Genomic DNA, 15086 nt, shown 5'->3' on the forward strand with positions numbered 1-15086 from the left:
CTGTGTGCTGCCTGTCTGCCTCTCTGCCCATTCCCTGGGTGCAGCACACCAGATCTCCCTTATTCTTTCCCTGCTGACACACCATAGTACATCAAATGAGAGATGCATGTGAATGCAAGGGAGAACTTCTGGTTTCAGTCACTCTAAAAAAAAAAAAAAGACATAGCAGGCTAAGAAATCTGTGGCTTCAATTGAATTTTGATATCATGAATAGCAGGAAATGTTATTTATTTCTGAGTCTAGGATCCAAAGTGCCATGTGTTATTTGAACTGAGAAATGGCATCTTAGAGTTTACTGTCCACAGTGGAAGGCATGATGGTGTGACCATGGGCCAGTACTGATGAAACACTGCTCTCTGTATGCAAGCAACTTTATTTTCTAAATTACAACCCCGTGGTACAGGATCACTTTTCAGGATTGTGCTTTGCTGTGCATTTTGTGGCAAGGCAAGTTCATGGGCAGATTGTTACTGAGGCCATAGGAATGAGGATGTTGGTCTCAGAGTATGTTTAACATCTGAGTGACCTGCCCTTGATATAGGAACTGGTACATTACTGTTTTATTCTTCCTTTCAGTTCCTGCTCTTGTTCCCTTTAAAACCAAAGCAATAGACCAGCCTAGTAAACTCCTAGTAAAAGAATAATTGGAAGGGGATGAGCTCATTATATAAGAGGCTTGAGTTAACTGTATGATCAGTATTCACCCAGCTTTATTTGATGCAAAGTGGTTACACAAAATCATCACTGCTGTTCCTCCTCTGTCTTTTAAGCTGTTCTCTTCAAATTGGTGATTGCTTGTTGCTTCATTTTGTTAAACTGTTTTGTCTGTGGGTGAGGGTGGACCTTCTGTATCCCAGAATGAAAGCTGAAGGGTTTTTACTCTTTTCCTAGAAGAGTAGGGTTTTCCCATCATCTGGTGCTTGTGGGAGCTGGAGCCCTCCAGAGCTGGCACATTGCTGCTGGGCAGTGCTCAGTCCTGCTGACCCTGCTTCTCCTATGGAAGTTCAGTCTTGCTGCCTGGCAGTTTTTGGAAGTTTTCTGCTCAATTGAATCTTTTCAACTGATCAATGAGATGTGTGGCACTGGGGGAGAGGGGAGTAAAGTGGAGGGTAGTCTCTTTGGTGTCACCATCTGCTTCCATATTTAGTCAAGGCTCCTTGGGGAATTTCATGTTTAGAGAAAAAGGCTGGTGGAAGGAGATGCACTAAAACAAACTCTGCCTTTCAGGAAATGGGGCTATGGCTATGCTGTGCAGAAGTTACAATAATTATTTGCTCTGTGGTTCTTTTTCTGGCTATCTCAGCACAATATTCCTTTTGGGAACATCATAACCGGGTGCAGTTACTCTGCTGTGCGGAGGCAATTGCTGTTGTACAAACAACTACAACATCAGGGTAAACTGAAGTAAGTCATTCTGGGCAGCTGAAATATCACAGTGCCTGGCAGTTTCAGCATGTTGCCTTCTATTCCTTAGCAGCACACAGAAGGACCTGCCATAAGTTTGTGTGGTGTTGTAAAAAAAGAGCTATGTCTCCTTGGAGGAGTATTTTTTAATACTTTTGCACATGGACTTCTGCTGGGAAAGGGGTCTGAATCAGTCTGGACTCTTAGATCATTTCTATGTATTGAAGATAGCTGAGTGATTCCATTGCCTATCTCCCCTTTTCCCTTCCAAGTGGTACCTATTAAATAACAGTATTCATGCCCATGGATTGTCTCTTCTGCATGAGATTATCCACTGTCTGTAGTTGCAAGTTAATTTCTGAGCTCAGGGAGTGGAAAGGTTGTGTAACCTGGACCCCCCTGGTCTCCAGGGGCAGACTGTAGGGCTCTGTGATGGTGGCACACTCCCGTACGCAGGGTGTGTGTGCCGTGGCATTGGGGCACGGTGTGCATGGCGGGGTGCAGACTTGTCTCCTGTTAAACTGCATTGTCTCAGGCTCTCATCTCTGCCATCCTGGGTTACTGGTGTCTGAAGGCATTGAAGTGCACTGTTGGGGATGTTTACACTAAGTGTCTTATAAAAGGCTTTCTTTCATCCCACTGTTTGGAGACACAACCTTCCTGTTTTCTGACTCTTTGCTTTCTGCCATGGTGGTAATAGGAGTCTGGTGAAAGTAGCAAAAAAATCTTTAAACATATGTTGCTGTTCATATGTTTATGCACACTAGTCAGAATGTGATTTGGGAAATTGATGATTTCTCAACAGCAATGTCTTGCCCGGATGCCTCAGGACACTTTATTTCAAGCATATGGAGTTTCGGAAAACCTAAAAGGATGTAACAAATCCTCTATATATTTCCTTGAAATCTGTGTGTGACGTACAGTCCATACCAGCTCTCTGGGATCTCAAATCTCTAACATAAGATTCCAATTTTTTCTATTGCTATTGTTCACTGGCACGAGGACGATCTTTGCAGACCATCCATGGGTTTAGGTGCTGATCAGATGCAATGGTGCTTTTCATTCACTTGGTGAGGGGAGATTAGTCTGCTTGTTGTGGAAACTCTAGACCAGAGCACAGCAGTAAAGCTAGAATTATGTACACCTTTTTAATGTCATTAAACCCAGATCTTCTATTGGGAGTACGGGAGGTTGGCCTATAGATGTATCTCCTACAGTAAGGAAAGTCCAGGGTACTAAAGTGTTTAGAGTGACTTAAGTAGTTTAAAAAAAACCCACCTAAACTAAAAACAAATCATTAAAAATAGAATTAGTGTTTCACATTTTGTATAATGTAATATGGAAACACTATTCAATTTCTTCAAACATATTAAGCCTACAAGCAAAGAGCTAATGGTGCTGATGGGATTAAGAGGGTAGGAAGGGCTTAAAGCTCATGATCAATAATTTAGGGGCATGCAAAAAATTAGGAAGAAAGTCTATGAATCAATGAAAGGCAGAATGGCCCTAATGTTACTCAACAGTTGAGCACTTTGGATTTTTCTCAATATTTATCTAAGCAGAGTTCATGTGATTTCTATGGGAAGACATGGAAGTGATTAGTTTGCAATAACTGAAATGTGGTGTGACTTCATGCCTAGCTCTGTAATTGCAGGTCATGCTTGCCCTGATCTGCCTTCATGCTCCTGCTCTTTCCCTTGTACCAGGTCCCACAGGCAGAAGAGGCCAATCCAGCAAACTTATTTTCCATATTATTTTGGTAGGCAAGCTATGAGATCTACCTGTCCTGCAGATCCCTGCCTGTGCGTTACCAGAAATCTGGGTTTGTGCTCAGACTTGTCTTGAGAGACATGGAGAAGTTTAAGATGTTGTAATGTACGTGAAACATCATACATAAAAACAGATAAAAACACCAGTGCATATGTACATCGGACATAAGGACCATTGTGTATACATCAGTATGTATATGTACATCAGAGAAACACTCAGGTCATTTACCAAAGGAAACTCTTGCCAGAGTTTGCAAACAAAGCTCTGTGAAATCCTCTTAGCTGGTGATTTCTGGAAGCATTTTGACTTACAATGATGCGTGGGTGTATTGTTTACATTGTAAACATGCTTTATTTATATTTTCTATTATTATTATAGCATGACTTTTAATGACCAGCTATTCCAAGTTTTAAAATATTTAGACAGTCCAACCAACTATTCTGTGTGTTGGTATCTTTCTATAAAAATTGGTGGTTTTTTACTTTAGTTTCTGCATGAAGCTCATTAAAACTACTTTTTCTTCCACTCATGCTACATTAAGAAAAAACAAAACCAATTTCTCTGAAAATGTAAGTAGGAGTTACTTAAATATTTTAAGCAGCTGTAGCTTGGAAGTAGCCTCTGGATAGTGCAGCTTCCCCCAGCTTTCCTTGGGTGCAGATCTCACAGGCTCCAGTTCTTTCTAATGGGATGTCTTCTGGTTTTTGCAGGGTGCCAGGGTATGGCTGCAGGAGCAGGACCAGCTGCAGCCATGCACTGTTGGCTTGTGTGCCAATGGAAATGTTCTCCTCACCTCAGATTATGGCATGGTAAGTGAAGTTTGCATGAGTTTGTAGCCTATGCCAAGCTGTAAGATGGACTTCTCGGTTTTGCATGACCATCATGTTGAAATTTAGCAATGGAAATGCTGCAATTCTCTCTGAAATTGACCTGGCTCTGTTACGCCACAGATGTAGCAAATGTTAAAAAGAGAAGATTGTTCTTCTTGTTCTCTTCATTTCTCTGCCTGCCTCACTTTTCTTGGTTTCCCTTGTGCCATCTTTGAAGGAGTTGCATTAACAGCCTAACAGAATCATTATATTGGTTAAATGCTCCTGGAAGGAGGCAGCTCCAATAACCAAGCAGCCCTTCCTGCTAAGCTGTGCCACTCTAAGGGTGCTTGTGCTCACCACCAGCTGCTTCAGCAGCTTTTGCTGTCAGCCCTTTGGGCCAGCGGCACGTGGCAGTGGGCTCCCTGTGCCAGGCAGTGTGTAAAGGCAGCAGAGATGCACAGCTCAGCAAGGCAGCCAAGCTCCCCTGAGAGCAGAGCTCTCTAACAATGATAAGAACAAGCTTCTTTCCTGCCTGATTTCCAGCCCTGTGCTCCTTGTGGTTCCCTGGTGCCTCTGCTGCAGTTCTCATGGAATAATATTGGTAGGAAGGGACCTCTGGGGATCATCCAAGTCCTCGGTGAGTCAGCTCACCTGGCTAGCCCTGGGAAAGCTATCCACAGCCTTCAGGGAGGTTCTTGGTGAGTCAGGCTGGTGCCTGGGCTGGGAGGAGGATGGGGAAATGGGCAGGACTGTGCCCTCCAGCAGTGAGCAATGAGACGTGCTCAGCTGTTCTGGTGAATGGGCCCTGCAGGCTGCTTTGTTACAGAAAAATGGACAGGTTTTCTTCAGCCTCTTACCGGGCAAACAAAGGAGGGCACAGGGGGAAAGGGGATTTAGAGCTCTGGTTTGTGGAGTCAGTGGTAGGACCGTTGTGTTTTTCAGTCATGCCTTGAAAGATTTGAAGTTATAATTCTTTTATAAAGAGCCTGATTTGTTACTCAGAGATGGAAATTCCCCTAGTAAACACAGATTTTTTTAAATCTGGTTACTGTAGTCTCTTAGACTCCTTCTTGAGGAGTTGACTTGTTTTGGGAGTGCTGGGTATCACTAACACATTTTAAGGGATCATGGGTAATGCAGCAGCCTCCAGAGGGACAAAAAATGGTGACAGTACTTCTGTGACTTTCCCAGTTCTGTCTCTTCTGACATGCTGCTGTGGCCTTGTAAATCTTTAAAACCCACCTGCCACCTCTGAAAGGACACCAGAAATCCCACTTTAGAGCTGTCTGTGTGGGTGCACCCACATCCAGCCTGTGCCCTGTATGCTGGAAAAGATGCTCAGGATATGCTCAGGATAATGCTTGGTGGCTTACAGGTGTGGGAAAAAAAAAATCTGGGTTTGGGTTTTTTTCTTCCATGAAACAAGAAACCACTAGGCTGGAGGAGCATGTGCTTTATGGCTTATGGAGTAAAAGCTCATGGTGATCATTAAAGGGCTTTATTCAGTGCCACCCACAAGAACTGTCCTGTGTGCTTCCCTCACCTGCCACATTCATTGCTTCATACCTGTAGGAGGGACTGGCAGTCCTACCCCGGGTGAGAACTCTGATAAATGTCTTCACTTTGGGTTGGATGGGGCAGTTGATCCTTCTGGTTTTTAGGACTCCCAAATCTAGTGTTCTCAGGTTTGCTGTGGCCCAGCCTCCCTGCAGCTCTTGCAGCTCTGAGGTAAGTCCAGTCATGCTTCAAAGCTTTTGTCATTTGTTTTCACTTCCTTAAAAACACCTCAAGCAATAAATCCATGAGAAGTGTGACTTCCTGGGAGGAAAGGAGGAGCTGTGCTTATGAAACACAAGACTGGAAATCACGATCCCGACAAAACAGCCAAATGCTTTATGGATAAATATAACTTGGATGCCAGGTGGGAGCTTTGCTTATGTGCTCAGGATGGCACTAATGGATGGAATTGAGTTTGAAAAGGAATAATTTCTCTCTTGCTGAGCCTGGTGAGCAGCACTGGCAAGCCTCATCTTGGCTTGTTTGCTGCCCAGATTTTGCTTTATTCCTGACCATTGCAGGGCCTTGGAGAGAGTCATGGTCATTTTACCCTCACTTTGGGCTAAATCTGAGGCAAACTGAATTTATCACTGGTGAGAAAGTAGAAATCTTTGGCTGTGAGTTGCCTGTTAGACTGATTATTTTCCTTCCCAAAAATAAACATCTGTTTATTAACACCTATGGCTTTATGTTTTATATATTAGTTTGTTAAAAAAGACATGTTCTGGGGGCAATTTTGCTGAGAGATCAGTTTGCCTGAGTTCTTACTTGCTTCAGGAAAAATCAGCTATCATATTCAGCTCAGTAGTGCTGAACATCAGCCTGGCATACCCTTCCTGGAAGAGGATGATGGGGTGATGGGGGAGGGTCTTTGAAATTGCTCTCCTGGCAGATTGCTGGAAGCGTCCAGGGGTGAGCAGTGGGGTAACAAAAGCTTCCTTACTGGAACTCTGAGGGTGGAGCATCATCCTGTTTGTGTCTCAAACCTCTGAGCTCCTTGAAGAAAGTCACTTTGACGGTCTTGGGACATGAGTCTCTGTCCAGGAGCATGGATGATCTTTGCAGCCTGTTGGTGATAGAGACTGGAAAAGCTACCTCTTCCCTGGAGGGCAGAGAACAAATGAAAAGTCAGCTTTCTTGCAGTGCCAGGGAAGACCTGAAAACTCTCCCACATGTCACGAGTGTCTTCCAGAGGCACAGAGCCATTACCTCCCAAACCTGAGTGGGACTGGAGGCCCCAATCATGTGGCTCAAGACAGGTATAACAGGTGATTTTCTAAGCCCTACTAATAATTTACTTGTGTATTTAGCACCCCTGTTCCTCTTCAGGGTTCCATTTTCTCCTATGTTGTCTACAGGAACAGGGAAATGATCTCTGATCCATCACTTTTCATGCATAGCAGCCTCTGGGCACAGGTACTGCCAGCTGCCTGATATCTTTTAGGACACTTGTCCACTCAGCTTTTTGTCTAAATGTTTTCTTAATGTTTCTCTTCTGGACCAAATGGCTGCAAGTGCTGACAGAGCAATAGTAAATGAGTAAGTACCAGGCAGATATAAGGGAAGATCACGTCACACTGTTTTTTACTTGTCATCTTCCAAATTTTGTGTAAATCAGCGGACAAGAGAGAGCCAGGGTCATTTGCTGCCTCCTGCTTTGAAAGTGCTGTACTGATTTTGTTCCTGACAGTCCAGTTCATGTTGTGCATCTGCAGCTTGTACTCTCTTCTGAATTTAATTGTCCCATTCTCCCTTTCTGCTCCCTCAGTTTTCTTATGAAAGTGCCTGAGGTCTCTGCTCTGAAGAAGAAAAAAAATGTTTTTCTTTTTTTAGGGTCATGCTTGCAGGGTGGGAGTCCTTCTGCTGGCAGTCAGACCTCTCTGACACTCAGGAGCAGAACTGGTGTTGAGAGGCCTGGAGAGAGCCTTTTTGCTGGATTGGGCTTTGTTTTACACTGGTCGTGACCTGTGTATTTTTGAAAGCCTCCTGGCTGGTGAAAGAAGTGGGCTTTGAAGGAGTCTGCCAGTGGAAGAGACCGAGTAGTCCTTGCCACACAGGTGTGACTGGTCAGAAACGGGGTGAACACACCTGAGGGACTGACCCAGCTTCTCTTCCCCAGCTCCCTCCTGGAACAGAGCTGCTTTTGTGGTTGTGCATCATGGTGATCTTGTAAGGGATGCTGTGCTGGGTTATTGGAGCCCTGCACTGGCGGGTGCAGGCTCAGAGCCCTGAAGGGTGAGCACCTGCACTGTGCTGCAGCTGTGAGCACCCTGCAAGGGACTCGCAGGGGTGGCTCGCTGGAGGGGGCTGGGTGACCTCATTCTGTCTGCAGCCTGCAGCTGCCGGGATGGCCTCTCCCCAACACTGACGACAGCCTGAGCACTCCAAGGAGGTGGGCAGGAGAAACCAGTTAGAACAAGGCTACAGATTAGAGTTGGTTCTCTATGGAGCCCATCAATTTCTTGCTGGCACTCAGGAGGGCTGACAAGCAGGGATGGAAATGAGGTAGAGACCAGAGCCCTGGGAGAGGAGGAAAAGCACAAGATTCTTTGGAGGGGTTACTGTGGACCAGTTTCCTTCTCCAAGATGCCTATATGAAGTCTCCCATCTGTCTCTCTTTGGGTCTTACCATCTAGCACAGCTTTGGATGCTGGGTGGGAAATGGCACATGGCTGAATCCGAGAGTGGGAAGCAACTGAAATAACTTGCGTGAAATGCCAGCATCGTGCTTGAGGAGGAGGAAAGGAGGGCTGGGATATGCATGTGGTGGAGGGGAACAGTCACATAATCTCAGCTGTGTTGAAAGGGGTTGCAGGAGACGGCCTGATAACTGAAGAGTGGGTTATTGAGGAGGAGAAAGCTCTGGCAGGAGGAAGGATGCAGCAACTGAGGCAAGATGAGTGCAACTGCACAGAGATGAGTACTTCCTAGAGCAATGATAGAAGTTAATAGGTGTCACTGTACGAATATTTTGAAAGCTGTATCATACACATACGTGTCATCACACAGAGAGAATGTGACTGCTTTATTTGGCTTTTCATGTGCTTTGCTTTCTTTTGCTCTTGAGATGACAAACTCTTCCAGATGCTCTCTGGCTGCTGCTATGGAGAGTGCAGGGCCAAACTTGGAATGTGAATTAGCTTTTCCTCTACTTCCCCATGGTCAGAGACATTATCTCACCTGTGTTTTCTGTGAAAGACTGTTCCTGGTCTCTTGGGAGCAGCTGCCATCATTATTCACAGTCATGACTGCAGTGTGTAATACCTGTCTAGCCTAGCAGCTGGAGGCTGGTACTTTGCTCCTGTTAAGGGGAAATTAAGTAACCTTGTGTTGATTTGTCCCCATCAGTAGTGAGAGATTGACTGTGGAGCTAAAGAAGGGAGTATGCTGTATAGTTTCTGGCTAGAGGGCTCAAATATGTAGGAACAGGAAGGGAAGGGTGACTGTAAAAGTAGGGAGTAGATCTGTGTCTTATTCATTTCCTTTTTCAGTGCCAAAATATAAAGGTGCACATTTCTGGTAGGTAATCAGACCATGTGCCCAGGTGTCATTAGCTTATTTGTCCTTCTTCCCATTCTTCCAGGTATTCCAGTACCCCAAGGCCACTCTTTCCAGAGAAAAGGTCTTACCCATGCACCAGACCAGCATTGATGGGGTAGAAGACATGTCCAAGCTGGGAGATCTGCATGAAGCTGCCATCCTGCTTAACCTTCACCAGCGCTACCAACAGGGTAACATCTATGTAAGCGCTCCTCCATTTTGGCTTAATGGTTTCTGTTTAGCTTCAGGGCTGCCACTTTGCATGTGAAGTACTGATGTTATCCTTGTCTCTTGAGGATAGGATTTGGAGGGGATTTCCTGCCTTGCCAGCTCCACCATCCCTGTGAGATCCTACCCTTTTCAGAGGGGCCTCTTTGCCTCTGTGGAGGAACTTCCAAAACATGAATGTTCACCTCTGAGCTTTGTGGCATTGTGCAGCTCTGTGTGCTCCGTGAACATCCATGTTTGATGAGCTGTCATTTACATTCCCCAAGTTCCCCATTATGGCTCTTCCATGCTTTATAAGGCCAAGCAGACTGAAAAGTGCAACATATGCACGTGGTTGCTGAGTATCCCTCCTGATCCAGACAGACAAAGATACTGCCTAACAAAACTAGGAATGCAAACCTAGAGTTGCCTAACTCTTGTGCTTTTACATGCAGTTGTGCCTTTTGTTTGTGGTTTTGTTTTGGTTTTTTTTTTTTTTTTTGATTGCTCTGCTCTCCTTGCAATGATGCATGAATGAATACTCATTGCATCTCCTGATTTCCCTCTCAGGAAGGAGACAAGTAGTAGGAAGGGGACTTGTGAGGAAAAGCAGAAGTGGGACAAGACATCCCTGAACTGCTGGGATGGCAGTGCTCTGCTTGGAGAGAACAAGGAAGATAGATTACAAAGACTGTATTACCTTGCTTGTCCATGCAATGTGCACACAGACTTTTCAGAATATGACAGAAAAAATGTAAATCTGTCTGTGTTGCATAGCAACCGTTATCAAGGCAACCAAACCATATGCACCTGTATTCCAGTAAATAATCAGTACAGTGACCCTGTTTCTGAATCACCTCCTGCACTGGATGCAGAGGAGACTGTAAATAATATTTTTTTTCTCTTTTTCTGTAGACACCTTTGCCTGTCTGTTAACACAGCCTTGTGACCCTGTGACAGTACCCATGTGCACACACTATTTTAATGGCCCATATCCTTGCTGCTCTTCTTTTCCTATGTTTGACACATGCTCTGTCTTTGTGCAGCTTTTGACCCATTTGGGTATATTCCTCCTGTTCTTCTTCCTCACACCTTAAAATGTGATGCAGGATTCTCTTTTCAGTCTGTGCCCTGTACCAGAAATGCCACAACACCAGCAGTGTCATAGCAGCCATACCTCCTTAAGCCTTTCAGCTAGCTCTGATGTGGCATTCCTTCTCTCATTCAGCATTAGTTCTGTGCCTTCTCCATCTGTACATAAAGGTGTTAAAGTTTAACACCTTTACACCTCATTTTTTGCCTTTGCATAGTGCATGAATCTCAGATGTGCATCTCGGGGCTGAAATGTTTGGAGATGTGTGAAGGGCCTCTGTAATGTGCTCAGCACTGGGAAGAACCCCTCAGTGTAGGATTATTACCCCACCATGAGCTCCTAAAGGAAATCCTTTCTGATCAGGGAGTGTAGGTAGCAGTATATCTAGACTGGTCTGGCACCCATAATTAATTTACTACAGCAATACTGACAAGCTCAACAGTACCTTTTGTTTTCCAGATAAATACTATTCAAGCTCTACCCAACTGTTGAAGGAAATTATGTGAGCACAGCAACAGCCTGCATCTTCCCTCTTCATTCTTACAATTCCTTTATTGCTTAATAAAAGTAGACCCAACATAATGTGAGTGATGTAGAAATGAGCCAGGGCTGTACTGCCACATTTTGTGCTGTCCTTAGCAAAGCCATGCCTAACCATCCAAGTAGGATCTGTTGTCCTGAGAAGTAGACTTGCCACATGTGGCTTGTCCTGCTCTGGAGCATTCTTTAGGGGCAATTATTTTGCTGATAGAGTACCTGGTATATACATGGTTTTACTGCTATTAAAAATTATGGATAGAAATTGTCTATAAAGGAATGCATGTGATGAGGAGACTGCAGCTGGGTGGTGGAAAAGTTTTCTAGGAACACCTTTGAAACACCTTTGAACACATCTCTTTGAAAGAGATGGCTGTACTGGAAGAAGTTCTGGAAAGGACTTTCCAGAAGTTCTCTGGAGAGGAGCTCTGTTCCTAGTGAAACTACAATGGAAAATGCGAACTGAAACATCTGAGAAGAAAAGATGCTGTGAATGTCTGGGAGAAGAGTTAGAATGAATATTTCTGTCTTGTAGTCTCTGGACAATGCCTGTTCCTCAGCTGCTTGCACAATGCTTTTTCCCAATTCATATTTTGACACTCAATGCTTTCCTCTCTCTCTCTCCACCTCTCTGGCCAAAGATCATCTGCTTGCTTATTGCGTTCATTACCAATTAATTATATTTCTGCCCACAAAGGTCCCTGTCAGAGGGTCCTCAGGACTTGACCCATGATAGTGTGTTTATACTGATAATGCAGTTTGGCCTAGGTGATTTCTGCCCCCCCACCCCCCAGTGATCTCTGAGTGCAGCTTTAATAAATGAGTTTTAAATATTTTGGTGACTACAGCATCTTATCAGTCTGGCTTCTGGCTTCAGAGCTTGGCATTGCTATAGCCTCAGATTTCATCTGGCCTGATGAGTCTTCTGTGTCACCACGTGTTTAATTTACAGCTTCTCCAGTAGATACATTAAAATGCTTTTATATCTGACGGGTGACTTGTAGTTAGTTCATGGTTTGGAAATAATGCTAGATGTTGTCTCTGACCACAAAGCTTGGCACCTCCTGCAGCAATCTAAGTGTTTACTTGGTCATGTCTGCTAAGAATGGGCATTCCTTGAGTAGAGCAGTCCAAGATGTTCCTGTGAGGGAGGCCACCACACCAGCAGCATGGATGTTGACCACATTACAAAGCCATCATTAGGAGAGAGGTGGCACCATTGCTCTGAACTGCAGCTCTGAGAATAACTGGATTTGAGCTGGTTGGCTGAACCGAAAAAGTCATGCCCCAAAAAGCAATATTAATTTCCTTTTCACTGCACAAAATAATAAATTTGAAATTCAATGTTGTCGTCTGGGTATTTTATTTTAAATCATGCTACCTCTTTTTTTGGACTGTGAGATTTTAAAAATAGAATGTTTAGAAAATAAAGAAATGTTTTCACTTGAAATCCAGAGCTTTATCTTCAGCTGTCAATTTTGATTTGGTTTACCAAATGATTTAAACTGCACCAAACAGCATTTTTTCAGCAGAAGAAAAATTATATGCTTTAGTGGTTCTTTGCACATGTGTGTAGTGTGTGTGTGTTTGTGTTCCAGCTCTGTTCAGGAGGTTCTTGAACCCTGCCAAGCCCCCTTTGCTTAGCACTGTGGATAGAGGCGTTGAAGTGTCTCCTGACACTCTTTCAGTCCTGGCTCTGCTACTTAGCTTCAAGCACAGTGCAAAGTAGCTGGGTATGAAGATGGCTTCATGTTTTTAAATTGTATAAACTTAATTTAACAAGGACAACAGGATAGGAATGTTATATTGTAAAGCAGCAAAATTCAGAGGGTGCAATCCATACCCAGCTGTACAGCTCCTTCTCCGGGGTTTGACATCTTTGCTAAACTGTGCAGCTCTCTGCTGAAGCCCAGTGTCCTTATTTAGGCTTTCTCCTTCACCATGACTTATTTCGGGGTCTGGCTTTGTCGTGATTTTTTTTTTTTTTTTCCAGGAGCTTGCTTCATTTCCTTTCTGTGTTTTGTTTTTTCCCCGTAGACAAACATTGGTTCCATCTTGGCATCAGTAAATCCCTACAAACCCATCCCTGGTCTGTACGGTGTGGATGCCATAGAGCTGTACAGACAGCACCGCCTGGGTGAGCTGCCTCCCCATATCTTCGCCACCGCTAACGAGTGCTACTGCTGCTTGTGGAAGCGTCATGACAGCCAGTGTGTTCTGATAAGGTTAGAAATGGAGAACCAGCACTCCGTGGCTGCATCACACGCCTTGCTCCTGCTGTTCCATTTGCACTGACATCGGCCTGAATACCCACACGACCCTCCCTGCCTTTGCCTGATCCCCCGCTTGTCACAGCGGAGATGTCACATGTTTATTCCTAGAGATCCCTTCTGTGCTGCGGGTAGGATGGTCATCAGCTCTGTATGTCCTGAATTTGTGAATGAAATGTATGCTTTTTCTTAACAGCGGAGAAAGTGGAGCTGGAAAGACTGAGAGCACCAAGTTGCTCCTGAAATTTCTATCAGCCATGAGCCAGACCTCCCTTGGGGCCCCTGTGTCTGAGAAGAGCACTCACGTGGAAGAAGCCATCCTGGAAAGCAGGTACAGTCACCCTCGTGGGCACCCAGAGTGCTGGGTCAGCCTGCCTTTGGGGGGCCCTGCCTTTGGGGGGCCTTGCCTTCTGGGCAGGGATGGAGGCAGACCTGGCTAGAGAGGATCACAGAACTGAATGGTGTCACATCAGGGAAACGTGAAAGTTGCTTCATCTTGCCAGGATGCCTCCCCCTGGCTGCTCTCCCAGCTGTCCTCGGATGGATTAGGCTTCTTTCCAACAGCAATGTGGGATGTGTCTCCTAAGCTGGAGAATTAATGCTCTAGCTCTTGACTGTAGCTGTCCTCACAGTGGGTCTCTGTCATACTCTGGCTCCTGGTTTCCTCCATGAGCCCCTGCTTTCCCCCAGCCTCCCTGTGTTTTAGGCTGCTATGTCTTGCCCTCAGGGGTCCCATGGGCAACCTGGCAGCTCTCTTGCTGTCATGGCAAGTGATTTCGTGGAGAATCATCCATGGGAGCTGGCACCAGGGAACAACCACCACCCACCTAAACCCTGATGAGGCATCAGGCAGACAGGGAAGCACATGGCACCTGAATCAAATGTGTTTGAGAGACAAGCTGGAAGCAGTGAGGGAATGGAGAGACATTTCAGGGAAAATACTTCATGCCAGAAGAGGTCCTACACCCCTGAGGGACCATGACCCATAGATGACCTATGCTGGAGCAGAGAGATGAAGGGGAAAAGTATCTGGAAAATCTGAAGAAGCAAAGTGTGGCTGAGGAAAACTAGTAAGAGGCAAAGAGCAGCAGAGAAAATAAGGAACCAAAGAATGACAGAGAGAAGCAGTCCTGAGTGTGACCTCAGGCTCCTGTGCTGCTATGCTGGGGGAAATTTTGAGGGAGTGGGTGTAACCTGAGGTATAAAAGAAAGCTGAGGCTAAGAAATGGAGGACCGTGTTTGACTTCAGGTAAGCCTGGGGAAGAGGCAGGAAAGATACATCTGTTTTGTTGTTTGTGTCCTTGTTTTCCTTAATACCTGAATTATATTAAATAAATTACATTAAAATTTCCCAGGCTGTCTTGCTTGTGGCTGAAGGACCTTGCTGGCAGTCCTGCAGTTTGGTACTGTCAAGGTTGAGGCTGAAGATTAGTCCTGGATGGAGCCTGTGATAGTTGCAGAAACCTCCAGAGGAGGCAGCTGTGAGAGCACTGTGGGTTTTAGGTCCTTATAAAGCAGAGCAGCCTTGAGCAGAAGGGCTGCTGCTCTTGGACCTGGTGTTCCAGAGGCCAATTGGAAAAAGCTCTGAAGAGGAGTAGAGTCATGACTCAAGATCTGCAAAATCTGCTTTAAGGCAAGCGGCTTAGAAGGCTCAAGCACTCTTAGCAGTTAAGTGATAACTTGACAGTGATCCAGAGGGCTTATGATGCTGGGTAGGTGATTCCTGAGTCTGTAAGATGCCACAGCTGTCAGCTGGAGTGAAGTAAGAGATCGCAACCTGTTCCGTGTACATCTCTAGTGCTGCATGAACTATTGCAATATGAATGCAAGAGAATCTGATTTGTCACCTTTGCTCTGAAGACAAGAAGTGGAAGGCCTGGCCCAGACCCAGAAGCT

General features: G+C 45.1%; 1 protein-coding gene across 6 annotated transcripts in view; it reads left to right on the plus strand.

The window, feature by feature from the left end:
* The window catches only part of LOC137477054 (unconventional myosin-X-like), an 89156-nt gene that overhangs the window by 10281 nt on the left and 63789 nt on the right, over positions 1-15086 (plus strand). For 4 of the 6 annotated variants that reach the window (XM_068195638.1, XM_068195637.1, XM_068195636.1 and 1 more), the window contains exons 2-5: positions 3885-3983; positions 9127-9285; positions 12958-13145; positions 13387-13521. In XM_068195638.1, the coding sequence (XP_068051739.1) occupies positions 3885-3983; positions 9127-9285; positions 12958-13145; positions 13387-13521 (581 nt within the window). Of the gene's footprint in view, positions 1-3884; positions 3984-9126; positions 9286-12957; positions 13146-13386; positions 13522-15086 lie in introns of those variants that run through there. The other 2 variants (XM_068195639.1, XM_068195640.1) reach the window with 2 other exon arrangements.

The sequence above is a fragment of the Anomalospiza imberbis genome, chromosome 7 (genome assembly GCF_031753505.1).
Source record: "Anomalospiza imberbis isolate Cuckoo-Finch-1a 21T00152 chromosome 7, ASM3175350v1, whole genome shotgun sequence".
In the NCBI taxonomy this organism is placed as follows: Eukaryota; Metazoa; Chordata; class Aves; order Passeriformes; family Viduidae; genus Anomalospiza; species Anomalospiza imberbis.